The sequence below is a fragment of the Gopherus flavomarginatus genome, chromosome 14, assembly GCF_025201925.1.
Source record: "Gopherus flavomarginatus isolate rGopFla2 chromosome 14, rGopFla2.mat.asm, whole genome shotgun sequence".
In the NCBI taxonomy this organism is placed as follows: Eukaryota; Metazoa; Chordata; order Testudines; family Testudinidae; genus Gopherus; species Gopherus flavomarginatus.
In genome coordinates, this window is record NC_066630.1 from 44399382 (window position 1) to 44426071 (window position 26690).

Consider the following 26690-nt stretch of genomic DNA (forward strand, 5'->3'; position numbering starts at 1 on the left):
TCATTGTCTTAAACTCTTTAATAAAGCTGAGCTACATCCTATCAAACTGAACTAATATTCAACTGGGTGACCGAATAGCCTTCAGGAAAGATAGAAACCCACATCACAGAGAGAGAATACATTACAAAGAAAGTATCAAGTGAAATTCCAGAGCAGGTTACGTCTGATTATTCAGAACTGGGACAAGAGATTCTCCCACCACATTGTCCTCTGATCCATTCAAACCTGTTTCCCTCATCCCTGTCTGAATAATCAGTTATATTATTTACAAAATGTTTAGTATCCTAGCATCCCCATAATGAGGGAAAAACAGCCCTCTTGCCAGAAGTGGCTTTACAATAGATGGAACCTGGGATTTAAACTCTAAATGATCACACTGTATTTGGAATCCATTTGAATTCCCCTCCCAGGACTTTGACACTTTCATCTCCAGTCATAGCGACTCTGATATAGGATTAAAGTTGTCAAAACATTATCTGCAAGCACAGACAACAGAGAATGCTTCATCACATGACACTCTGAGAAGTGGATGGATAGAATGTGATGAACATAAACTCTGCATGGCTCAGGCAAAAGGGAACAGTTCCGCAGTGAAGCGGAAAGAGGGAATCTTTGAGTCACCCCATCTCCTTCCAGTGTCACAAAGCTGAAATTATACTTTTTTCCTGCCCCTGCTCCTCTTCATTTACATATAATTTGAAATATTCCCAATATAACTGCTCTTCAGCAAAACCCCGAGCAATGTGAGAACAACTGGCAATGATACAATCTGTATCACTGGTGACTCTAACAATAACTTTGCAATAGGAGGAATGGTATAAGTGTGATGCTCCCTGGTTCCTCATAGGAAGGGCACACTCAAATTACTTGTGGGACAATAGAAAGGACAAATAGGTCCATCTCAAAAGAGGGCGAACTGCAAAAGGCAAAAATGGGCCACTCATCTGGACAGGCTGAGGGATAATGGTGCTGCACACAGTTCAAAGAGCTTTAAAAGATACTAGGTGGGAATCAGGAAAAAGTATTAAAAAAAGAAAGTCTTGATAGCCCTAGAGATTTTTACAGTGTTGATCTCCCTTGCAGATTCTTTGATGGCTAACATGGGCTGAGTGCCAAGAGAAGGTTTTCCCGCACTCACTGCATTCATAGGGCCTCTCCCCTGTGTGGATTCTCTGATGTTCAGAAAGGGTTGATCTGTGAGTGAAGCTTTTCCCACACACACTGCATTCATAGGGCTTCTCCCCTGTGTGGATTCTCTGATGTTTAGAAAGGTTTGAGCTGCTAGTGAAGCATTTCCCACATTCACGGCATTCATAGGGCCTCTCCCCTGTGTGGATTCTCTGATGAACAGAAAGGGTTGCTCTCTCAGTGAAGTTTTTCCCACACTCACTGCATACATAGGGCCTCTCCCCTGTGTGGATTCTCTGATGTCTAGAAAGGGCTGATCTGTGAGTGAAGTTTTTCCCACACTCATGGCATTCAAAGGGCCTCTCTCCTCTGTGGATTTTTTGATGCCTAATAAGGTGCGAACTGCGATTGAAGCTTTTCCCACAATCACTGCATTCATAGGGCCTCTCCCCTGTGTGGATCCGCAGATGAACAGAAAGGGTCGATCTGCGACTGAAGGTTTTCCCACAATCACAGCAATCATAGGGCCTCTCATCTGTGTGGATTCTCTGATGTTTAGAAAAGTGTGAGATGCTAATGAAGCTTTTCCCACAATCACTGCATTCATAGGGCCTCTCCCCTGTGTGGATTCTCCGATGAACAGAAAGGGCTGATCTGCGAGTGAAGTTTTTCCCACAGTCACTGCATTCATAGGGCCTCTCTCCTCTGTGGATTGTTTGATGACTAATAAGGTGGGAGCTGCGACTGAAGGTTTTCCCACAATCACTGCATTCGTAGGGTCTCTCCTGCGTGTAGATTCTCTGACGTACAGAAAGGGCTGAGGTGCGAGAGAAGGTTTTTCCACACCCACTGCATGTATTTTTTCTCTTTCGCCTGAGCATATCCTGCTGTGTTGTGGTTTCCATGGGGACCTTCTGAGTTCCCCAAGAGGAAATAAATGTATCCACTTTCTCCCCTGGCTGGTTTCCTTGATCTGTTTCTGGTCTATGATGAATCTTCCAGGATTTTCCCTGCTCATGACTCCTGGACACATTCCTTTTCGATCTTTGTGATAATGCTCTGTCTTTACCCACTGGCTCAACATTTTCAGGCTGAGAATTCAGCTCTTCGTTCTCACATGCCATTGCATCACCTGCTGTGACAGAGACAGAAACTTCAGACAGGGATGGAAAGGGGAAGACCAAACAAAAACAAGTGCTAAAGACAGGTCAAATAAAAATCAGGCACTGAACTCCCCCAAACTCCTCCCCCAAATAGGAGAGAGGAGGGGGATGAATTCAGCCTTAACATCCCATCCAAATACCCAGGGAGAAGGGAGGAAGCTACTGCCTGGTGTCTGCTAGGATCTACAGGAAGCCATGAACTATATTTACCCTGAGGATATGACCCCTGCTAGGGACAATAATGAACTGAAAGACCTCCCCAAGGGCTTTGTTGGGCATCCCAGATGTTTCCTTCAGGCACTTACAGATTCTGAGCTGGTTTAATGTTTCCTCACCTGTGCAGGGAGATCTCAGAACTTCTCTTTCCTCTGAACCCTGGAGGTCTGGGACCCATGGCTCTCCCCCTTGTTCCAGTTGGGAGATCACATCATGTTGGAAAACTAGAAACCCTGCTCAGATGAAAGAAAACAAAGGAGTTCAGTTGATTTCATAAGACTTGGTCATTAAAAAACCATTCTATTAATTTAACTTCAGTACTTAGTGTGACCTGGTGGGCCAGGGGCAGTTCTCACTGAAAATGCCAAAGGTAGGGCAGGCTGAAAAAGAGAGAGCAGATGCTCCCAAAACTGGTGGTTAATACTGAAGTTAAACTCACCGACCACTCACAAACTGTGCTTCTGATCCCCCACACGGGCTATCGAGAAGCTGAAGAAAGAAATCACACAGCCCCCTTTATTGCATCCCAGATCTCTGGCTCCTAATCAGCAACTAGGTCCAGTACAGTGAGAGGTCATTTAAAAACTCTGCTCGCAAAAACAAAGTGTTCTTCTGACCCCAAAGGGTCAGCCACAGTACCATGTCGCTATAGGTTTGGATATTACCCAAAATTCCATCCTTCCAGACATTCCTTTAGCATCTAAACTAAAGGTTTAAATGAAAGACACAAAGAAGTTAAATGGGAAAGCAGTCAGATACATTCCAAAATGGATATATCAGGTTCTTAGCAGTATTGGTGAGTTCCTGGCTTGAAAGTCTGTCTGGAACACATCCACAGCTTGGACGGGTCATTCAGTCCTTTGTTCCAGGGTTCAGTTTGTAAAGAAGTTGCTCCTGAGGTAGGAAGGGGGATTGAAGACAAAATGGAGATGATGCAGCTGCCCTTTACATTCCTTTTGCCGTGTGGCCTGTACTTCCTGTGTCCCAAACACAAGCTTCACAGCACGTGGCATGGAAAAGCCTAGAAGTTCTCATTACACAGGCATACCCCAGCATGTCTTGCTGACTCAATAGGTGTATCCCTTGGGTCCTTTCCATGCGCTCATTGTACAGCTGATGACCCTGAATAGGCCATCAAACAGGGTAGGCACTATTGATGCCAATATGTCTGGGGGGTGTCACCCAGAAACACTGCACAAATCTGGAAATACAGATATACCCTACATATCTGTAACTCACAATACAAAGGTGATACAAACATAGAAACAAAATTATCATACTTGGCAAATCATAACATTTTTCACTGACACCTTACATGGAATATCTAGCACAATTCATTGCAATTTTATCAGATTATATTATTTTATTATTAATACCAAAGTGTCTCACAATTCCATACAGTGTCACACTTGGTAAACCAGTGAATTCCCAGGACCAGTTCCCCAGGTCCTTGAAGATGCCAAACACTGTGCTTATGAGGGATTGAAATACCCACATATCTGCTGGGAACACACACACAGACACTGTGTCAGTCTATACCCCTGTGTTCACTCTTCTAGAAAATTATGATCAATTTTGTACACAGTATGGCTTGTGAGGTATCATTTGAAACGCATAACCTACTGAATATTATCCTCCGGTTAAAATGTGTAGTAACACTGTATATAAAGTTATGAGATTTTGCAGTATGATATTACTGAAAAAGTTACAATTCTGGGGAACACCCACAGACCAGTTTCTCAGAGACAGCAAGGCAAACAGCTGGTCAAACAGCCATTCTCCTGCAGGGGGAAGGTGCGAAGAAGACATTTACATTCCATCACAGGGACCTCTTGAAGCTGCTGTGGAAAACGACCATACGATTGATTTTGAATCAGCTCAGTCTGAGGCTCTTTTCTTGGTTAAAAGTGCGCAGGGGGCTTCATCTATTGGAATACTGTCCCCCTGAGCTAAAAATCACACAAGCCTTTTAAAGCTTAAAACCACAAACAATGACACATACGTTGCACATCAATCTCCTTATTTGGAATATATTGTAAAATATGAGGCAGGTCAAAAGCAAGCTGAACAATCAGTTTTCCATATTCGGCCTTTCCTGTTATTGTTCTTACAGCTGGTGATATGGAAGCAAGACTCTCCATGTCTCAAGAAATGTCACTACCAACTTAGGCCATTTTCACATGCTGGGGTGCAATCCAGATCAGTGAGGAGTTGTGTCATCTGTAACCCTGGGTGAGATTCAGTGTTTTGCTGCTGGAGCTCCCCTATCTGGATACTTCCAGCCAGCATTCAAGGACGCACCGAGTGTTTGTATGATAAGTAACCCTGGACCGGCAGCTCTGGCCTGGTCTACACTATGCGTTTAAACCGATTTTAGCAGTGTTAAACCAATTTAACACTGCATCCATCCACACAATGAGGCCCTTTATATCGACATGAAGGGCTCTTTAAACCAGTTTCTGTACTCCTCTCTGATGACGAGGAGTAGCGCTGAAATCGGTATTATCATATTGGATTAGGGTTAGTGTGGCCGCAAATCGACGGTATTGGCCTCCGGGCGGTATCCCACAGTGCACCATTGTGACCGCTCTGGACAGCAATCCAAACTCGGATGCACTGGCCAGGTAGACAGGAAAAGCCCCGCAAACTTTTGAATGTCAGTTCCTGTTTGCCCAGCGTGGAGCTCTGATCAGCACGGGTGGCGATGCAGTCCTAAATCCAAAAAGAGCTCCAGTGTGGACCATACGGGAGATACTGGATCAGATCGCTGTATGGGGAGACAAATCTGTTCTATCAGAACTCCATTACAGAAGACGAAATGAGAAAGCATTTGAAAAAATCTCCAGGCTATGGTACAGAGTCCAGAGCACAGTGCTGTGTGACAAGCGTAACAGAAAGCCAAAGAATCAGATGGATGCTCATGGAGGGAGGGAGAGGGGACTGAGGACTCCAGCTATCCCACAGTCCCCGCACTCTCCAAAAAGCATTTGCATTCTTGGCTGAGCTCCCAATGTCTGTAGGGTCAAACACATTGTCCAGGGTGTTCCAGGGTATATGTCGTCAATTTACCCCCCAACCCCTCATGAAAGAAAACGGAAAAAAATCGCTTCTTGACTTTTTTATATGTCATCCTATGTCTACTGCATGCTGCTGGTAGATGCGGTGCTGCGGCACTGAATAGCAGCATCCTCTCCCCTCCATTCCCCGGTGGCAGATGGTACCGTACAAAAGGACTGATAGCTGTCCTCATCATCATCCCATGAGTGCTCCTGGCTGGCCTCAGATAAGGTCGGCTGGGGGTGCCTGGGTAAAAATAGGAATGACTCCCGGTCATTCCTGGTAGACAGCTGGTAACCGCCCTCATCATAGCAACTGGGGGCTGAGTTTTATCAGCCCCTCCCCCTTCATGTCTAAAGAAAAGATTCTGTATTGTCTGGACTATCATAGCAGCGGGATGCTGGACTCCTCTCCCCCTGCACCATTTAATGTCCTGCCTGGACTATCATAGCAGCTGGAGGCTGCCTCCTCCTCATTTTATCTCACTAAAAACTCAGTGTTTCTTATTCCTGCATTCTTTATTACTTCATCACACAAATTGGGGGACACTGCCATGGTAGCCCAGGAAGGTTGGGGGAGGAGGGAAGCAACGAGTGGGGTTGTTGCAGGGGCACCCCCTAGAATGGCATGCAGCTAATAATTTCTGTGTGATCTGACACAAAGCGGCTGTACTCTCTGGTTCTCTAATACACTGGTTCTTTAGTACACTTGCCCCATATTCTAGGCAGGACTGACTCTATTTTTAGATAAACCATAAAGGAGGGATTGACTCGGGGAGTCATTCCCATTTTTGTCTTAGCACCCTCGGCCGACCTCAGCAAAGGCCAGCCAGGAGCACCCATGACAGCAGCAGACGGTACAGAACGACTGATAACAGTCATCTCATTGCCAATTTATAATGGCACAGGAGACGGTACAGAACGACTGGCAACCGTCTCTGCTACCTTGCAATGGCAAATGAATGTTGCTGTGTAGCACTGCAGTACCGCCTCTGTCAACAGCATCCAGTACACATACGGTGACAGTGACAAAAGGTAAAGCGGGCTCCATGGTTGCCGTGCTATGGCGTCTGCCAGGGCAATCCAGGGAAAAAAGGCATGAAATGATTGTCTGCCGTTGCTTTCCCAGAGGAAGGAATGAGTGACATTTACCCAGAATCACCCGCAACACTGTTTTTGCACCATCATGCATTGGAATCTCAACCCAGAATTCCAATGGGCGGAGAAGACTGCGGGAACTATGGGATAGCTACGGGATAGCTACCCAGAGCACAATGCTCCAGAAATCGACGCTAGCCTCGGTACATGGACGCACATCGCCAAATTATTGTGCTTTGTGTGGCCGTGTGCACTCGACTTTCTACAATCTGTTTTACAAAACTGGTTTATGTAAAATCGGAATAATCCCGTAGTGTAGACATACCCTCTGACTCCAGCCGCCTGCTTGTTACGCTCCGAGCACATTCTGGTTTGGGTAGAGAAGGCTCAGGGTTTGAGAGAAGGCCGGAGGTAGGAAGCTTCTGTTCGTTATGCTGGACCTAACCTCTAGTTTTACTTGAGTAAAGAGGAGATATTTGACATTGTGTGATACTGCTCATGTGCTGTGTTCTCAAAGTGTTCTGCAGCAGAGGAGTGTCTCTGGTAGTGTGTGTGTCACTGGCATATTGGGGTGATGCTGAAACAGGACAGAGTACAGATGGCATTGTGGGGGTGGCATGAACCTTCACTCTTCATTTCCCCTTCCAAGAACAGAGGGGACAGGAATCCTTACCCAGCGAGGTCACATTCTCATAGTTCTGCTGCATGACATCCCTGTAGAGGGCTCTCTGAGTGGGGTCCAGCAGAGCCCACTCTTCCCTGGTGAAATACACAGCCACCTCCTCGAAGGTCACCGGCCCCTGAAAGAGCAAGAGTCCAACACTCAGTACCTGCTGCCCCATTCACAACCCCATTATTCACGGAACAGCAGCACCAGGGAAATGGAAGCTCCGGGAGGCACATGTTATCACAGTCCTACCCCACCTAGCTTAGCGCAGCCAGGTGGCATCAGAAGGTAGAAAGAGAGAAACTTTGTGTCTCTCAGCTGACAGACGGAGGCAGGGTCTTCGCATTTATCACATACCTACTAGCCAGAGCTTGATAATAGGAGATGGGGCTGTCTCTGGACCCTGCTGGTGTCTCCCTGGTAGGAATCTCAATACTCTCCAAATAAAATATATGGAAGAAAGGGGAAGTCAATAGTAAAGAACACAAAGTTAGAAGGTCAGAATTGTAGAAAATTGTTAAGGGAAGCTCTCAAAAATCAATGACCAATTAATGACAATAAAAAGGAAGTTTGTAAAAGTATATTAAGTGCAAACTTAATCCTAACAATGGTACTTTACTAGATAGAAATGGCAGAATTATCAAAAATAATGCAGAAGAGGTAAAAGTCCTCAATAAATATTTCTCTCCTGGATTTGGAGAAAAACAGATGATGTAATCGTATCATAAGATGTTGACGACACTCTTTCTGTTCCGACAAGAAGTCATGAGGACGTTAAACAGCAGCTATTAAAAGTCAGACATGTTTAAATAAGCGGGTCCGGATAACTTGTATCCAAGACTTCCTAAAAGACCTGAAGTCTGACATCTATACTCATCAAGAGAATGGAGCAGCCAATACTGGATTTCATTCATTAATAAAGAATCAAAGAAGGGTAATATGACTAGTGCCTGTTATAAACAGATAAGTAAGAGTTAATAGAACAGAAGTACTTCATATCTCTTTTGCCTGTAAAGGGTTAACAAAATCAGTGAGCCTGGCTGTCACCTGACCAGAGGATCAATCGGGGACAGGACACTTTCAAATCTTGAGGGAGGGAAGTTTTTGTGTGTGCTGTTAGTTTTTGGTTGTTGTTCTCTCTGGGTGCTGAGAGTGACCAGACATGCAATCAGTTTCTCTCCAATCTCTCCGATACAGGTTCTTAGAAGTTCAGAATAGTGAATACTAGGTGATAAGGCGAGTTAGGCTTATGTTTGTTTTCTTTATTTGCAAATATGTATTTGGCTGGGAGGAGTTCAAACTGGTATTTAGTTGGAAGGATTTTAATTTTTACTTGTATACTTAGGCTGGGAGGGTATTCCCAGTGTCTATAGCTGAAAGACCCAGTACCTATTCCATTTTTAATTTACAAAGATAATTTTTACTGTTTTTCTCTCTTTAATTAAAAGTTTTTCTTGTTTAAGAACCTGATTGTTTTTTTATTCCTGTGTGAGACCCCAGGGGATGGGGTCTGGATTCACCAGGGAATTGGTGGGGAGAAACGAGGGAAGGCGGAGAGAAAGGCTAATTTCTCTCTGTGTTAGGATTAATGTCTCTCTCAGAGAGAGTCTGAGAGGGGGAGAGAGAAGGAGGGGGGAAGGTGAATTTTCCTCTCTGTTTTAAGATTCAAGGAGTTTGAATCACAGTGATCTTCCAGGGTAACCCAGGGAGGGGAAGCATGGGAGAGGCAACAGTGGGGGAAAGGGTTTTCTTTCCTTGTGTTAACATCCAGAGCGTCTGGGTCTTGAGGTTCCCCGGGCAAGGCTTTGGGGGGACCAGAGTTTACCAGGCACTGGAATTCCTGGTTGGTGGCAGCGCTACAGGTCCTAAGCTGGTAATCAAGCTTAGAGGAATTCATGCTGGTACCCCGTCTCTTGGACGCTAAGGTTCAGAGTGGGGAATTATACCATGACAGTGCCCATTAACAAAGGTTTAAAGAAAATAGAGTCTATCAAACTAACAGGATATCCTTATTGGATGAGATCAAAAGTTTGGTTGCAGCTAATAGTATTGATGTACTTTACCTAAACTTCTGTAAGGGATATGACTTGATCAGCACAATATTTTTACTAAAAAAACTAGAATGATACAAAATAAATATGGCATACATTAAATAGATTAAAAACTATGATAGTAAATGGGGAACCGTGGTCGAGTGGATTTCTTTCTAGCAGGTTCCCACAGGGATTGGTTCTTGGCCCTGTGCTATTTAACATTCTTATCAATGACCTAGAAGAGAGTATAAAGTCGTCATTGATAAAGTTTACAGTTACCACAAAGATTGGGGGCGGTAGTAACTAATGAAGTGTCAGTAGATTCAGGCTCCAGCATTGGAAGTCTGGGAAGTTTTCCCAGCCCTTGTTGAAGGACAATTTCCTGTTCCACAAAGAGAAGTTCCATTCCCAAATCCTGTGTCTTTAAATTAGGACCTATCTGACACTACACCCCATATTCATCATAGTGGTAAGGTTATAATATGATTAGGACATAATTACAATGTATTTTGTACAAGATGCATCATGTGTGGTGTCATTGGAAAAGTTATGATTTGATGAATATGATTATCCTATTTGTGTGCACGAATCATATTCGTATCTGAAGTTATGGATATTGACTAAGCATCTGTATTTCAAATGTGCTTACTCTGGGTAACAGCCACAACGAGCCTTTCAGGTACAACAATGAAGAAGCCAGAAAGGGCTGATGGCTCATCAACAAAGACAATGGACTGTGGAAGAGCTTAGCCTTTCGGTGAATGTTTTAGCCAGTCTATGAGTCATGGCTACTATGACTCAGCATGGCCTGTGACCAGACCACATGACACTAAACTCCATTTTAGTACCTGTATTTTTCCACAAACTGGACTGGGAACCGAGTTTGGAACAAAGGGTTCCTGTCATATGAAAAAGCTACAGAAGGTGTGTGAAAGCTGGCAGACCCCCCTTAATAGATTACAAGTGGCCAGTAGGTGGGAGGGGTGAGTACGGCTCACGGACACAGTAGCCTGAACTTTTTCACTATCTCTTTTCCTCTGCCTCAAAGCAGGAAGATCCTGCTCCAAACCAGTCAGTACTACCCAGATAAGGGGAACATGAGATTTTACACTTACCAACCAATGCAAGGGTCTTTGTCTGAATGTATATAAAAGGTTTGTGAAATTTGTGTAAGACAGTGTCTTTTGTACCAAGGTACAGGCTCTCCTTTTTCTGCAGAATAAAGCATTTTTCCTTATCCCTGTCAGGCTGTTAATTGGCTCTCAGGTAGGCAGACCCGATATTTCGGTAACAGTTTCTGGCGACTCCAGACAGGACTCACCTAGCTTGGACATTGGACTCCGGACGGCTGCGGCGAACTAAGAGCGGCGCCACTGGGGTGCTTAACCCCTCTTCCTCACTTCCCCGCAGCCCCTGGGGTTCGTGATCCGATAAGGTGACCCCTAATAGGATAAGGAAATACTATCTGGTTCTGGTTAGAGGCGGGCCACTTATCTGGTTCTGGTTCTGTTCTGTTTAACCGGTTACTGTTGTTTTTCTGCTCTGTATACATTTGGGCGTTAAGAGTGTGGGCGGAACTGAACCTCTCATTCGTAATTCCTCGGAGTGGAAGCCATGCGTGCGAGGAAGCTCTGAGGTTGAATTGAGATCCTTCTGTCCCGTCCCCTGTAGCGGTCAGTGTAATAGAAGTAGAAAAACCTGGATTAGACTGTAATTCCCTCTGTTCTCTGTGTAATTCTCTTTTCTGTTTGAGTGTCAGCAGACAGACTGGTGGGTCTCTGGGTAAACCCTCTAGAGGGGGTTGGATTATATGTTAAGTAAATGGCCTTTACTTGATGTTCAGAAAGGAATGTCAAGAGGAAATTGAATAGTTAAACGCCAATGGACTAGGCGTTTTTGCCCAGATGGCAAGCCTCACGAGGGAGGACTCAGGTAGTCTTGTGAGTAAAAATGTTTAAGGGAAGAGACCAGGAAGGGTGGGGGCTAGTTGAGAAGCCCACCCTCCTAGCTAAACTGGTAGTGGACCAAGTTGGTGCCCATGGAAGGGACGGTTCAGCGAGAAAAGCAGGATCGCGTCCAGGCAGGCAGGTAACAGACAGAGAGATTGGAAAACGGGTTGGAAATTTTGAGGGTGTAGTGGAAGGAAGGAGTAAGTAAGTGTAAGCATGGGGATTTCAAATACCCAGGACAATATCTTGAAATGGTGATCTGAGTTGATAAAAGTGGCTGTTGAGAGACAAGAGAGTGATTTAAGGAAGAGTGAGAAGTTAACTCTGTAGTTGCTGGAGGGAACAGCAGTTGAACTTTGTAAAAATGCTAAAGAGGAAAGTTCTTGGTGTCTTTGAAATGTTTGTAAATAAATTCAGGCAAAGAAATTATTAGATTGCAATCATTTGGCTATGAACAATTTAGCTGAATTAGCTAAAGAAATATATACAGTGCTATGTAATTGAAATGTTATTAGGCTCTATGGGGCACTATAAGTAATGATGTTTTCTTTCAGTGTTTGAAAGCAGGAGTTAAAAGTAAGAAGCAATCAAAATTCTGGTAAAGTTAATTATATCCCTTTTAAGGTAAGAATCTTTAAGCTGTGGATAGCTTTGGATCCAAAAGCAAGCCAGAAAGCATCTGTATTAATGTGAATTATCTAACTGATAAGGTAGAAGCCACTGAAACCTGGGCTGCCTATGAAACTAATACAAGAAAATATGGGGTAATTCCTCTGTTTTGCCTAAAATCAACAAGGGTATTTGTATATTTAAGTAATGATTGACTGCCCAGAAGGGGTAGACCTCTGTTTTTTGTCTTTCAGATAATCAGAGAAAACTGATGCCAGCTGAACAGCATTCAACATATCATGCATTTACTGGCACAATAGAAATTATGTTTTGTGTTTTATGTTCTGTCTTATGGTGTTTGTCTCGTGGCCGGAATTGTTGTGTTTAGTGTTTTCATGGGATGGTCTGGTTTGAAATCAGGCAGAGGGGTTGGATTGGAATGCAGATACTTGTTTTATTCAACTTGGAATACAAAGTGTTTGGATAAATCAGGAAAATGTGATATACTAAAGTCTAAAACATTTACTCAAGTAAAAAAAAAAAAAAGAAGTAGTTTCATTGGCCAAATCTTTGAATTAAAAATTGTTATTAAAATTTGCATACCAACAGTTTTTGGGAGCAAGGACATGAAAGATTAACCCACTCCCCATATTGTACATGGGATCCTTCTGGCTACCTCAGATTTCTAGCCAGAGGGCTGGGGATGGTGGGAAGCTATTGGACTAAAAGTTGTACTGAATGAACTCCTCAAAGTGGGTATGCTTGTCCTGGCTTGTTGCTCCAAAGCTCTGCAATAAAGTTATTTTAGTGGAAGGGTATATGTGCCATACATTAAATAATAAGACTAATGTACTGTATAATGGCAATGTTTATGTGTTCGTTGTTGGGAAAAGGTGTATGAGTGAAGAGTGAAAGTTTCCTTTGTAGGTTAAAAGAAGCCAAAAAGGGAGAAGGAAAAAAGAACAGAATGAGTTAACTGGAAAGAAAAAAAATAATAGCTAGCAGACTGAAGATAAGACACTGGCTCCATTCAAGGACACTGCTCACAGCTAAGACTTGGCTAATAACCAATAAAAGGGGGGGCGGGGGGGCTTAAATGTGCCCAAGCAGTTATGAGATCTGCAAAACACTGCCAGGCACTAATGAAATGTGTTAGGTTTCTTTTCTCACAGATAAAGAAGCGCTACCCAAAGACCCTAGCAGCCCTGCCACTCCTTGGAATCAAGAGACTGGATCAATGTAAAGGTCCACCAACAAAAGACTGCTCTGGCTCCACGCTGGAAAGTCCTGCTAACTACCAACACCACTGTGAAGTGCCAAAGACTGACTGCTTGGACCCATGATTCTCACTGCAAAAAGACCCCTCCACATCGGGAGAATTCTCCTACTGATGATTAGCCTATTTCTCCTTCTGGCTCCACTGTGCCTTCTGGACAGCAGGGAAAGAGGACAAGGTGAAGTGCTAGTAACCTCTCCCTTGTTCATTGACAGATCTACTGTGCCTTTAAATTTTTCTAGAAGAATCAAAACCATTGCAGGGTAATGTGCTGGTAACCTCTTCCCTGTAGGATGCTGAACCACGACTGTTTCGGGGAAGAAGAAGAAACACTCACTGCACTAAAATTGCCAAAGTCCAGAGATTCCTGACTAGAAAGGACACTAAAAACTGACCCTGGTGAAAAAAACAAAGAATTATACACTGGCAGAAAAAAAAAATTGTGGGACCCATGCTTGGGATTGTGATATTAATTGGATTTTGGGGTTTGTTCTACAGGCTGCGCCCTGTGTTCTGGATAAATCCTTCAGATGTATTGCTCTCCCTAACTGGATTTAAAATGACAGGTATCACAGGCACCTTGTTGCCCCTGCCATCTCCCCTGTTACCCTGTAATACACCCCCTCCTAGGCTATTAATGTCAATGCCTCTTGAAAGTACCTGAGATTAGTTAAAGGCATACAAGCAACAGATGTGATATAGTACTACACCAAAAAGATATGTATTAGGATACCAATGGACTGTGATTAATACAACACGAGGGCCTGTCATTAGATTAGCACAACAGAGGGCCTGGGTTATTTCCTCTGGAAGAAGAGGGATCTGACCGGATCCATATGGGATGGGGCCAATAGCGCAGCAGCCATTTGGAATATTATTAAAAGCCAAGAACATGATAAGAAATCGGGCCAACTAGAAAAGGTCACTAGCCTTATTTCTGGAGCTCCGCTAACCCAAGTACAGGCTAGAATTGGTGAGTTACATGTTATTTCCACCCTTAGTTCTATGACTCAGAAGTTACTGACAGAGATGGTATTGATTATCACTGAGGCTGGGAAGGCATTGCAGTGGAATCTAGTATGTTTAGAAATTCAGGATTTCCTGAATGACCAGCTGATGGCCATTCGGAGTGATCTTGAGCACCAGACTTGGCCCACTGCCCTTACAGACACATCAGGAGTGCCATCTGATCTGTGGTCATGGAGACATATTTGGACACTTTCTGAGTGGAAGTGTGGACATTCACAGTGCTCCTTCCAAGCATTTGGACCAGTTAGGGGGGTGTGCGCTTCCACATACCGAATCCTGACGGGTCCATGGAGAGGATGCATGTGGGACTGGATTATTCACCAAGACATCTGGGAAATTAGACCACCTGGTATACCTAACTGATTTATAGTCAGTGCTCCATCCCTTAGTTGTCAGTCAAACAGGATTCCATTCTTTTGTCCGTGCAATCATTCCTGAGTTGAGGGTAGCTGAACTAGAGAGAGCAGTTGTAAATAGTTCTGCAGGGCTTAAGAAAGCAGCTAATGCATTAATAGATGCTTTTCAAAAGTTACAAAAAGAGATTAATGAAGTAGCAAAAGTGGCTTTGCAAAATAGACGTGTGCTAGATGCTATAAATGCTGAAATAGAGGGGGCTTGTGCTAGCATCGGGAAAAAATGCTGTTTTTATGTTAATCATTCTGGCTTAATTGAACAGGATTTATAGGCTATTAAGAACGCTGCTGTTATTTTTCATGCTGTATCTCTTAATCACACCTTTAATTTTAAGGACCTTCTCCCAGACCTTGGGTCATGGTTTACTGGCCATTTCCGTACAATTGTTAAATGGATTATTTTCTGTCTGTTCTTCCCATGTACTGTTTGAATAGTAATACAATGCGCAAAATGTCTGTATAATGCTATAACTAAAGGTTCTGCTATCCGTAACACAACTCAGTACCTGTCTCTTCAGCTTGATCATAAATTACGTAACGGGCCTGGCAATCTGGGCTTGCCAGGCCCGAAGGCGGGATTGTGAAAGCTGGCTGACCCCCCTTAATATATTACAAGCGGCCAGCAGGTGGAAGGGGTGAGTACTGCTCATGGACACAGTAGCTTGAACTTTTTCACTATCTCTTTTCCTCTGCCTCAAAGCAGGAAGATCCTGCTCCAAACCAGTAAGTACTACCCAGATAAGGGGAACATGAGATTTTACACTTGCCAATCAAGTATTAACATGCAAGGGTCTTTGTCTGAATGTGCATAAAAGGTTTGTGAAATTTGTGTAAGACAGAGCCTTTTGTACCAAGGTACAGGCTCTCCTTTTTCCGCAGAATAAAACATTTTTCCTTATCCCTGTCAGGCTGTTAATTGGCTCTCAGCTAGGCTGACCCGATATTTTGGTAACAGGTGGGATGTGACGTCATCTCTTTGTCTCATTCCCCACACAAGAGAACTCCTGGAAACAGCTGAGGAACAAACACTGAAGTAGGGGAAGTGCTGCTCCCAGAATAAAGGGATTTCTAGCTTGTGTATGGAAACTTGGGGGACTGCTTCTATCATCAGTCAGGGTGAGAAATTGCTAATTCAAATTCTATCCATCTAGTATGTTAGGCTTAGTTTGAGTTTTGGTTATTTGCTAAGTAATCTGCTTTGATCTGTTGGTTATCACTTATAATCACTTTATCTTTCTGCAGTTAATAAACTTGTTTTATGCTTTATCTTAACCAGCGTATTTTGAGTGAAGTGTCTGGGCAAAATCTCAGCTTGGTTAGCACAAGCTTGTTGTGCACATCTGTCTCATATCGAGGGCAAGGGGAACTATATTGATGAGCTTACATTACAGAGAGCCCTGTGCACTACAAGATGGTATAATTCTGGATTTATACTACAGCAAGTGTGCAAGGTGGGGGAGCTGGGAAATTGGCTGTTTCTCTTCCCTCTCTCCTTGAGTGGCTTAGGTAAAGCACTCAGGTAGCTTAGTTGGATGCATGGCGCCACCTGCTGTTGTGTTGGGTGATAACAGGCCCTGGAGAGGCTGGCTGAATCTCCAGCAAAGCAGTGTGAGAAGGGCCAGCCCAGCTTGAGGGTTAGAGGGCACAGCGGTTCCCAGAAGCCCCCCAGACTGCACCCCGGGGTGACAACCCATCACACCCTAGAGTACACAAGTCTCAGTAGGTTTGTCACATCCTGTCCCCTCCCTTTCTCCACCCAAGATATTTCCTGCCTCCCACCACCTCTAGCAGCTCCCACCAGTGGTGAGCTCCAGCCGGGTCACACGAACCGGTTGTTAAATTTAAAAGCCTTTTTAGAACCGGTTGTTCCAGGACAACCGGTTCTAAAAAAGCTTTTAAATTTAACAAAGGCTCGGGCAGCTGTCCGCCTGGCCCCCGGCCCCAGCTCACCTCCCCTTCTCCTCTGAATGCCCCGCCCTCCTTTTCCTCCCCCTCCCCTACTTCCTGCGAATCAAATGTTTGCGGGAAGCCTGAAACAAGCAGCAGGTAGGTAAGCCGGGCCGGGGGTGGGGGGACTGATGGTTCGTGCGTGGCCCAGTCCGGCTCCACCTGAGCGGCTCCCCCTGGCCCTTGCCTAGCGCCCCAGCCGGGTCCAGGCCAAGCACCCCTGGCTCGGGCTGGTCCCGGCCGAGAGGCTCCGACCCGGCCCAGCTCGGGCCCCGCAGCACTGGTCCCGGCTGAGCGGACCCAGTCCTGGCCCCAGGCAGTGTGGTAAGGGAGCAGGGAGGGGGTGTTCGGTGGGTTGTGGGGGGGGGGTGGATAGGGGGCAGGGTGGTCAGAAAGCAGAGAACAAGGGGATTGAATGGGGGCAAGGGTCCCAGGGGGCAGTCAGGAAGGAGCAGGGGTTGGATGAGGTGGTGGGGGGCAGTCAGGGACAGAGAGAAGGGGTGGTTGGATGGGGCAGGGGTTCCAGGGGGGCATCAAGAATGAGAGGAGGGGTTTGATGGGGCGGCAGGGGGCAGTCAGGGGACAGGGAAGGGGGGGATGGGTCAGGGGTCCCCAGGGGGGGTGTCAAGGAGCATGGGGGTGTTGGATGGGGTACGATCCCCGCGGGGGGGCATGACCCCCTCATGAGGTGAGGAGAAGGGAACCTGTTAATATTTTGGCAGCTCAACACTGGTGGCTCCCACCCTCCTATACATTTACCGCTTCTCTCCCTCCAAGCAGAACCCACCACCAGCTCCCTGAGAATCCCTTACCTGAGCCAGCTCCATTGAAGCCATTTCCTTCCCCCTGGGAGGATGGGATGATCTCGAGCAAAATGTGGATGTTAATCTGTAGCCTGCCAGGGTGAGAAGGGCAATGTGAGAGAATTCAGACAGGGTTTCTCTCCTTTCCACATGTTGATTCCCCTCAGCATTGTTCCCTGGTCATGGACATTCTAGGTTCTGCCACACTGGGAAGCACAGAGTGACCTTATCCCAGTACAGGCCTAGCCCCCTCCTACCAGGGTGTGACCCTCTGACACATGGTCAAACCCTCCCAGCAGCAGAGTCTCTCTGTTACACTTAACAAGTCTGCGGGCAATACCAAGCTGGGAGGGGTTGCAAGGACTTTGGAGGATAGAACTGAAATTCAAAATCATCTGGACAAACTGGAGAAATAGTCTGAAGTAAATAGGATGAAATTCAATAAGGACAAATGCAAAGTACACCACTTAGGAAGAAACAATCAGTTGCACACATACAAAATGGGATATAACTGCCTAGGAAGGAGTGCTGTGGAAAGGGATGTGGGGGTCAGAGTGGATCACAAGCTAAATAGGAGTCAACAGTCTTGTAAAAAAGCAAGTATCATTTTGGGATGTATTAGCAGGAGTATTGTAAGCAAGACACGAGAAGAAATTCTTCCGCTCTACTCCGCGCTGATTAGATCTCAATTGGAGTAGTGTGTCCAGTTCTGGGGGCCGCATTTCAAGGAAGATGTGGACAAATTAGAGAAGAGCAACAAAAATGGTTAAAGATCTAGAAAACATGATCTATGAGGGAAAATCGAAAAAAACTGGGGAAGACTCAGAGGGGACACAATCACAGTTTTCAAGTACATAAAAGGTTGTTACAAAGATGCCGGAGAAAAATTGTTCTTCTTAACCTCTGAGGACAAGAAGCAATGGATTTAAATTGCAGCAAGGGCAGTTTAGGATGGAGATTAGGGAAAAAAAAACTCCCTGTCAGAGTGGTTAAGCACTGGAATAAATTCCCTAGGGAGGTTGTGGAATCTCCATCATTGGGGATTTTAAAGAGTGGGTTAGACAAACACCTGTCAGGGATTGTCTAGATAATACTTAGTCCTGCCTTGAGTGCAGGGGATTGGCCTAGATGACCTCTCGAGGCCCCTTCCCGTTCTATGATTCTAAGAACCAAAGGCGAGAGAAGAACAGAATGAAAGGAGTCACTCTGGGGGATTCTCCCTGTCACTGTTCCCAAGGCAGCTCTCTCAGGTTTACAAAGTGGTTTGATGCTCCAGCCTTTATACAGTCTCTCCTGGCAGTGCCCCCTTTCATCGGCAGGGCCTAGTTTTAGCTTTTGGGAAGCGTGACCCCGGGGGCGCTGAGACTGGGCCTTCTTGCCTTAGCACATCTTGTTTCTTTCTGTGTCTCTCCAGTGAGTCCAAATGAGTAGATACTCCTGATAGAGACTGTGAACATAAGAACGGCCCACTGTGTCAGAGCAATGGTCCATCTAGCTCAGTGGCCAATGCCAGGTGCTTCAGAGGGAATGAACAGAACAGGTAACCATCAAGTGATCCATCCCCCGTCACCCATTCCCAGCTTCTGGCAAACAGAGGCTAGAGACACCATCCCCCCCCATCCTGCCTGTGACACTGGCAGATGAGGTGTTAGCTCTTACACAAGCTTCTATGTCTTAATTGAACAGGGACAAACACACAGTGGAATCAGTCTGACTCACCTGTGTTAGTATTGTTAAAACAGGTATTAGGATTATAAAAGCATGTTTACACTTTATTGAATGCTTTATTGAGATGCTGCCTGGGTTTATATCTGACTAGCTGCATTGTGAGCCTCTGTGGCTCTGTAAATCACCAGCCAGGAGAGAGACTTTACCTAGGTGAAGTGCTGATTGGCAGCCGAATGCATTACACTCTGCCTGGCAGGAAAGGTCTATCATCACCAGAGAGACTATTATGGGATGTTACAGAAGACACAAGACTGTTGTTGTGCTCTTGACTTCCCATTAGCTGAGTTTGCAGCTCAGAGCACATGGTAGGAAGGGGATGAAAAACCCCATACAGAAGGAACTGATTATCTGTATGCTGCTTGGACTATGGGGAAGGGGGGGCAAAGATTCTAGGCATAAGCATGAGATCCCCAGCTGATTAGCCGGGGTTAGTCCTAAAGAATATGCAGAGCTTGCTTATTATAGAAGCTTCTATTACCTTTTGAAATTTAAGACTGTAACTTGTCTGCATCTGGATGATTAGCTGCTGTGACAGGGCAAGGCCAGATGGCTCTAGGAAAGTAGTGAGAAACAGGTAAGTTAGCCCCAGGCTAAACAAATCCCTGTTACCATGATAAACAAATGACAGTTGCTCCACGTTAATCAAGACACCTGGGGCCAATTAATATCCTTCCAGAAAGCCGTGGAGACAGCTAGGTTGATTGGGACACCTGAAGCCAATCAGGGGCTGGCTGAAACTAGTTAAAGACCTCCCAGTTAGGCAGGTGGGTGTGCATAACAGGAGCCGTGGGAGTGACTGAGCAGTACACACCAGATCAGGCACAAGGAAGGAAGCCCTGAGGTAAGGGTGAAGTGAAGCCTGAGGAAGTAGGGGCTGCTGTGGGGAAGCAGAACAGGGAATTGTATGTGTCCTGTTTCTAAAAGGTCAGATACCACAGCTGCTACTATTAGGGTCCCAGGGCTGGAGCCTAGAGTAGAGGGGGGTCCTGGGCTCCCCCCTTTGCTCCTCTGATTAATCACTGAGACTGGGAGACAACAGAGACTGTGCAAGAGAGAGGAGCTTTGCCTCCCCTCCCTCGCTGGCTTACAATGAAAATGGCTCAATGGGCTGTGACACTCTTCCCTAGAGAGAAGGGCTATGTGGAGGGTCACAGTGAGCCTCTGAGGCTAGCAAAATCCACCAGGAAATGCAGGGCCCATGGAGACAAGGACAGAGCTTTGTCACACTGCTTTAACTTTGTAAACAACTCTCATTTCCTTTCAAATAAATCTTAATACAGGTTATGACAGGACTGGCTACAAATGTTGTCTTTGTTGGAACATCTAAGAGTCATTTGACCTAAGGAAGTGACTGGTCCTTTGGGACTGGCAGTAACCTGAACATTGCTGTGATTCGTGGGCTAAGGCAGGGGTTCTCAACCATGAGTCTGGGGCCTCCTGGGGGGCCATGAGTAGCTTTCAGGGGGCTGCCAAGCAAGGCCAGCATCAGACTCACTGAGGCCCAGGGCACAAAGCTGAAGTCCCAGAGCATGGGGCTGAAGTCTGGGCCCCTGAGCCCCACCAGCCAGGGCTGAAGCCGAAGCTTAAGCAATGTAGCTTTGTGGGGGTATGGGGCCCCAGGAAGTTGCCCTGTTTGCTACCCCCGAACACCAGTCCTGGCTGTGATGTTATTAATATAACCTGTGACTGTACAGTTCATTGGTGCAATCACTGTTCTATATTTGCAGCAAATATTGTACAAAGGTTGTCATGTAAGGTGTCTATGAAAAGGTTATAATTTGCTGAGGTGATTATACTACCCGTATGGATGTATCATTTTTGCAGTCAAAGTTCTGGATATTGGCTACGTTCTTGTACATCATTGTGTTTTCATTCTGAAGTAGCCTTAGTAAAGCATTAGGTCAGCTTCTTCAGAAAGGAATTTGCGAATCAAGTGCCCAATCAAGAAACACTTGAAAGGACCTTGGGGAAACTCCAATCCACATACGCTGGTGGGCCGGGCCATTTTCTTTACCTGCCACGTCCACGGGTCGGCCAGTTGCAGCTCCCACTAGCCGCGGTCGGCCATCGCAGGCCAATGGGGGATGCAGGAAGCGGCGCAGACTGAAGGATGTGCTGCCTGCCACTTCCCACTGTCTCCATTGGCCTGGAGTGACAAACTGTGGCTAGTGGGAGCCACAATCGGCCAAACCTGCCAACACTGCAGGTAAACAAACCGGCCCGGCCTGCCGGGGTGCTTACCCTGTTGAGCCACATGCCAAAGGTTGCCGATCCCTGAGCTAAAATATTTAAGAGACAAGTCAGTTGAAAATATAGTGGTGCAAAAACAAAGTAACATCGCTTCCCATTGTTACACAGCTTCCAGGTGCTGGAGGCTGCAATCCGCTGTCATTAACATGGTTATTGGGCTGAAATCTCCCCTGGGCCAGTCAGAGACAGACACGTACCTGTGTCGCTCCCCAGCTCCCGTTGCAGCGTCTCTAGGGGAAGGAGAAGATGGGAGAGGTGAGAATTCAGGCCCCCACATTCATGGAGAAATCTTCATTGCTTATTAATGAAACTGCTGTTAACTAGGAGATGGTGACAGAGATCAGAGGCCGATAACACAGCCGCTGCAGACAGAGCCACCCCCAGACTCCAACTCACCTTTGAATCCCAGCAGCACCTCCTGCAGCATGGCACTTTTCACAGAGAAATCGCTGAGTCTCTTCTCCAGCTCCATAAACGACGGCTCTGGATTCCGAAACGTCCCGTCCTCCCTGCTGGAGAAAGGAGGGGTGAGAAATAGGCCTAATCCCCAGACCCTGAGCCCAGCAACCCTCAAACTTCACAAAACCTGGATCTGAGCTTTGTAGCCTGAGATAGTCAATGTCAGGATGAGTCACCTCAGCCCTGTGCTCCCCAGAGAGACGGGAAGTGGGGAGACACTAGAGCAAGGAACGGAGACATTGTTCAGGAGTTTTTTCACAGGGACGCTCTGGTTCTGTGGGGGGCAGAGTCACCCCCTACGCTGGTTTACTGCAGTAACAAGGGGAACCAGCACAGGGATTATGTGGAAAGGGAGGAGACACAGACCAAAGAGTGGGCAGGTCCTACATGCTGACAGTGGCCACAGACAGAGCCCAGGGCTCCAGCAGGGAATGAACGTGGGCCCTTTAATGCCAAAACCCCCAAATCCTTCAGCTGAAGCAGTAACCCTGGGGCATTCAGCTCATTTGGCAAAGAGGGTCATATTGCCCTGTCTGTTACGGCCAGTGGCCCAGGGCATCAGGCTGGGACTCTGTGCCCTGCTCCATTCACACCAGAACACCCACTGCTCTCAATGGGACACCCACATACAAAGAACAAGGGGGGAATCTGCCCTTCGGATGGCAAATAAAATTTTAGTTCTTAGTATTTTGCCAAGTCTTTGTCTGTCACACTCAGTGTCACTCAGGAGGAATACAGCCCCCTCCTGGACACCCCTGTAGGGCCTGCTGGTTCTTCCCTGTGTTTCCCTTCCTTTCCCACTCTCCTTTCTCCATTTCTCTCTTGCTTCCTTGTCCTTGTGTCTCTCCTCTGTTCTTCCCTCCCTACAGCAACCCCCTATTCCCACCCCACAAAGGCTTCATTCCCGCCCTCTCCCCATTCCATCTGCTCGAGTGATCAGCCAGGAAACACTCCTGCCATTTCAGTTGACACCCGCACGACATTAACAGGGGATAGGAGAGTTCATGCTCGCAGAGCTACGGCTTCAGGCTGCTGGCAGCCCCAGCAAGGCAACGCTGTCTCCGTTTACACTGGGGAGGTGCTGAGGGACCAGCAACTCACTTTAACAAATGTGAAAGATGAGATTCTGCACCCTCGGAATACGTGACGCGGCCACATCAGCCCAGGAGACAGGCCTGGTCTGTCCCATCGGCCCTGGGTCTAGCAGCCCTGCTGTGACCTCATGAGCGATCAGACAGTAACTGGCTCTTCTCCTACCTGAGTCAGCCACTAGGGGAGCCAGAATCACACGCTCCGGGGGCAGCTTCCTATTCAGTGCAGTTATCAAACCTAACGGCCCATGACGGGGAGTGAAATGGAGCCCAGAACTTACCTGCCCCCAGTGCTCCCAGCACCCTAAAGAAGGAGAGAAAGAAGAGGCTGTCAGGGGGAGTGTCCCTGGGTGGGGAGGTCTCCTGCTCTGCAGGGGTCAAATATTGAAGCCTCGAGTAGTAGGGGAATTTCAGGTTTACATTCCCAGAGCAGCTGCCCGCTACCAGGGACTTTCCCCTACGCAGCCCCAGCAATCCCTGCAGGCAGGTCACTGCGGAAATCATCTCCCTGGGCCTTCATAGGCAGAAGATATTTCTCTGCATTGAGAATCAAATTCCCCCCAGTGCTGAGAGACCCAGAAGGCCCCTGGCCCCACTAACTTCATTAACCTGCCGTGAGAGGGGCCTTAGGCCTGGCTCGGGACCTCAGCATGGTGGGGGAGGTGATTTCACCCTCCAAGTGCAAATGCAGACAGACATTTCCAGGAGAGAAGGTCTTGGGGCTGCAGCATCCAGGACTCCCAGGACCCACCCTGGCACCGCTGCCAGACTCACTGCCCCTCCCTCTGCCTCACTTTCCCCATTTGTCCCAGAGGGATAATGCCCCTGACCCCACTCTCTAAAGTGCTTTGGGGTCTAGGGCTCAGAAGTGCCTATAGAAATGCTGTGTATGATCATTGCAATGACAGCCTGACCTGCAGTGGTTGGCTCAGCGGCTGCTGCCCCTTCTCTCCTCCCCTCTCGCTGAGCAGGGAAATCTCCCAGGACAGGCTGCAGACGCCCTCATCCCTTCTCTGGACAATGGCTCTCTCTAGCTCCTCCAGCCGGGACAGCAGCCGCTGCTCCTGCTCCTCCAGAAATCCTCGCAGCTCCTGCCACTCCCAGACGATCTTCTGCGTCTCGGCTTCCGTCTGTTTCTGCAACAGGGAGAGGGCAGCTCAGTAACAGGGGAACATAGAACATAAGAAGGGCCAGACTGGGTCAGACCAAAGGCCCATCTAGCCCAGTATCCTGTCTTCTGACAGTGGCCAATGCCAGCTGCCCCAGAGGGAATGAACAGAATAGGGAATCATCAAATGATCCATCCCGTCGCCCATTCCCAGCTTCTGGCAAACAGAGGCTAGAGACACCATCCCTGCCCATCCTGGCTAATAGCCACTCACAGACCTGTCCTCCATGCACTTCTCTAGTTCTTTTTTGAACCCTGTTAAGTGTCCTGGCCTTCATAATATCCTCCGGCAAGGGGTTCCACATGTTGACTGTGTGTTGTGTGAAGAAATACTTCCTTTTGTCTGTTTTAAACCTGCTGCCTATTCATTTCACTGGATGACCCCTAGTTCTTGTGTTATGAGGAGGAAATAACACTTCCTTATTTACTTTCACCACACAAGTCATGATTTTATAGACCTCTACCATATCCTCCCCTTAGTTGTCTCAACTCCAAGCTGAACAGTCTCAGGCTTTGCTTACACTGGCACTTCTCTCCTGCCAACAAACAGAAGCTACACTGTGCGCCTGTCAGCAGCACAGCTCTAGCGGCACAGTCGTGTCGCTAAAAGCTGCGGAGTGTAGCCAGAGCGTCAGTCTTATTAATCTCGCCTCAGACGGAAGCTGTTCCGTATCCTTCATCATTTTTGCTGACCTTCTCTGAACCTTTTCCAATTCCAATGTATCTTTTTTGAGATGGGGCAATCAGATCTGCAAGCAGGATTCAAGGTGTGGAGGTACCATGGATTTATATAGAGGCAATAGGAGATTTTCTGGTTTATTGTCTATCCCTTTCCTAATGATTCCCCACATTCTGTTCGCTTTTTCTACCTGCTGCCGCAGATTCAGTGGATGTTTCCAGAGAACAATCCACAGTGACTCCAAAATCTCTTTCTTGAGTGGGAACAGCTAATTTAGACCCCATCATTTTATGTCTATTTGATATTATCTTTGCCAGTGTGCACTATTTTGCATTTATCAACATGGAAATCCATCTGCTCGGTAACTGGGGAAAATCATAAATGCACCTCGGGGCGGGTGGCAGAGTTATTTACCAGAACATGAGATCTCTTGTGGTGAGTGACGGGAAGTTCATTTATCCCAGGAAGGGAGGAGGGATCAGGGCCGGGGTGAGCTGCACATCACCAACAGGAGGAACACTTCTCCCCAAAACCTCATCAACTTGCACTGAGCCAAATCCTCCATCTCTGCAGCCCACATTTCATCTCCTTCCCCTCTCATCCTCCCCAGGAGCTAGAAAGGATCCCTGGTCACTGTGACATCCAGACAGCCCGTGGGCAGGGGCTCCGGGCTAACACAGACTGACCCTCTCCTGCCCAGCAGCCTCCTGCATCCTAAGGGCACCATATCACCCCCGTGTCTCACCCTACAGGCTCCCTGGACTCCAGTGGGGATGGGTCCCTGGCTGAGGATGGTGGGGGGGGGGGGCTGCACTCACAAGGCCATTCTTATGTCAGGCAAACCTCAGTGGTGGGGGCTCTGGGCACCTACCAGCAGCTCCTTGCTTTGCTGCTCTTCTTCCGCTTTGGCTGCTTCTCTCTCTTTTCCCAGAGGGGCAAGATGCTTTTGTGGTGCCTCCTGGAAGAAGCAGGGGAGGGACGGTTAGAAACTGCTGCAAACAGCCTCCCAGCTGCCAGATTTCAGGGCCTGTCCTGCTCTTCAGATGCCTGTGCAGGGTCCCTGGGACTCAGACTGAGAGGAGATGGTGGAACAGGGAGCAGCTTTTCCATAGGAAATGCAGGGCCCCAGGCTGCAGTGACAGGGATGCAGCCCAACCCCCAGCTCCCCGGTGCCTCAGCCACATCCCAAGCAGCCAACTTCAGACAGTCCCCCACTTTCCCCAGCTTCACTCCCAAAGCTCCCACAGGGCCAGCTCTGAACATGGAGCCCCCCCAAACATCCCCAGACCCTAGCCCTGATCCCCCAACACACTCCAAACTCCCAGCCCCACCACAGGCCCCATCCCCAGTCACTCCCCCCCAGCCTTGACCCCCCCCAGCACACCCCAAACTCCCAGCTCCCCCACAGCCCCCATCCCCAGCTGTTCCCTCGCAGCCCTGACCCCCCCCCCGCACACCCTAAACTCCTAGCAGCCCCACAGGCCCCATCCTCAGCCACTCCTGCAAAGCCCTGACCCCCCCCAGCGCACCCCAAACTCCCAGCTCCCCCACAGCCCCCATCCCCAGCTGCTCTCCCCCAGCCCTGACCCCCCCCCGCGCACCCTAAACTCCTAGCAGCCCCACAGGCCCCATCCTCAGCCACTCCTGCAAAGCCCTGACCCCCCCCAGCGCACCCCAAACTCCCAGCCCCACCACAGGCCCCATCCCCAGTCACTCCCCCCCAGCCTTGACCCCCCCAGCACACCCCAAACTCCCAGCTCCCCCACAGCCCCCATCCCCAGCTGTTCCCCCGCAGCCCTGACACACCCCCCCCCGCACACCCTAAACTCCTAGCAGCCCCACAGGCCCCATCCCCAGCCACTCCTGCAAAGCCCTGACCCCCCCAGCACACCCCAAACTCTCAGCCCCCCACAACCCCCATCCCCAGC

At 47.6% G+C, this 26690-nt stretch overlaps 1 protein-coding gene across 4 annotated transcripts; it reads right to left on the reverse strand.

The window, feature by feature from the left end:
• LOC127034009 (zinc finger protein 660-like) lies at positions 1-26690 on the reverse strand. 4 transcript variants are annotated; one of them, XM_050922406.1, is made up of 11 exons: positions 26567-26690; positions 25634-26199; positions 24734-24832; positions 23830-24051; positions 23197-23219; positions 21762-21877; positions 21563-21595; positions 17397-17479; positions 7335-7461; positions 2627-2740; positions 1-2260 (listed from the first exon to the last, which is right to left on the reverse strand). In XM_050922406.1, exons 3-11 carry the CDS (start codon positions 24764-24766, stop codon positions 1050-1052), a joined length of 1962 nt encoding a protein of 653 aa, XP_050778363.1. In that variant the 5' UTR covers positions 24767-24832; positions 25634-26199; positions 26567-26690; the 3' UTR covers positions 1-1049. The 4 variants fall into 4 exon arrangements, with proteins under 4 accessions (XP_050778363.1, XP_050778362.1, XP_050778361.1 ...); XM_050922405.1 differs by having other exon boundaries at positions 1-2263; positions 21762-21874; positions 26567-26689; XM_050922404.1 differs by having other exon boundaries at positions 1-2263; positions 26567-26689.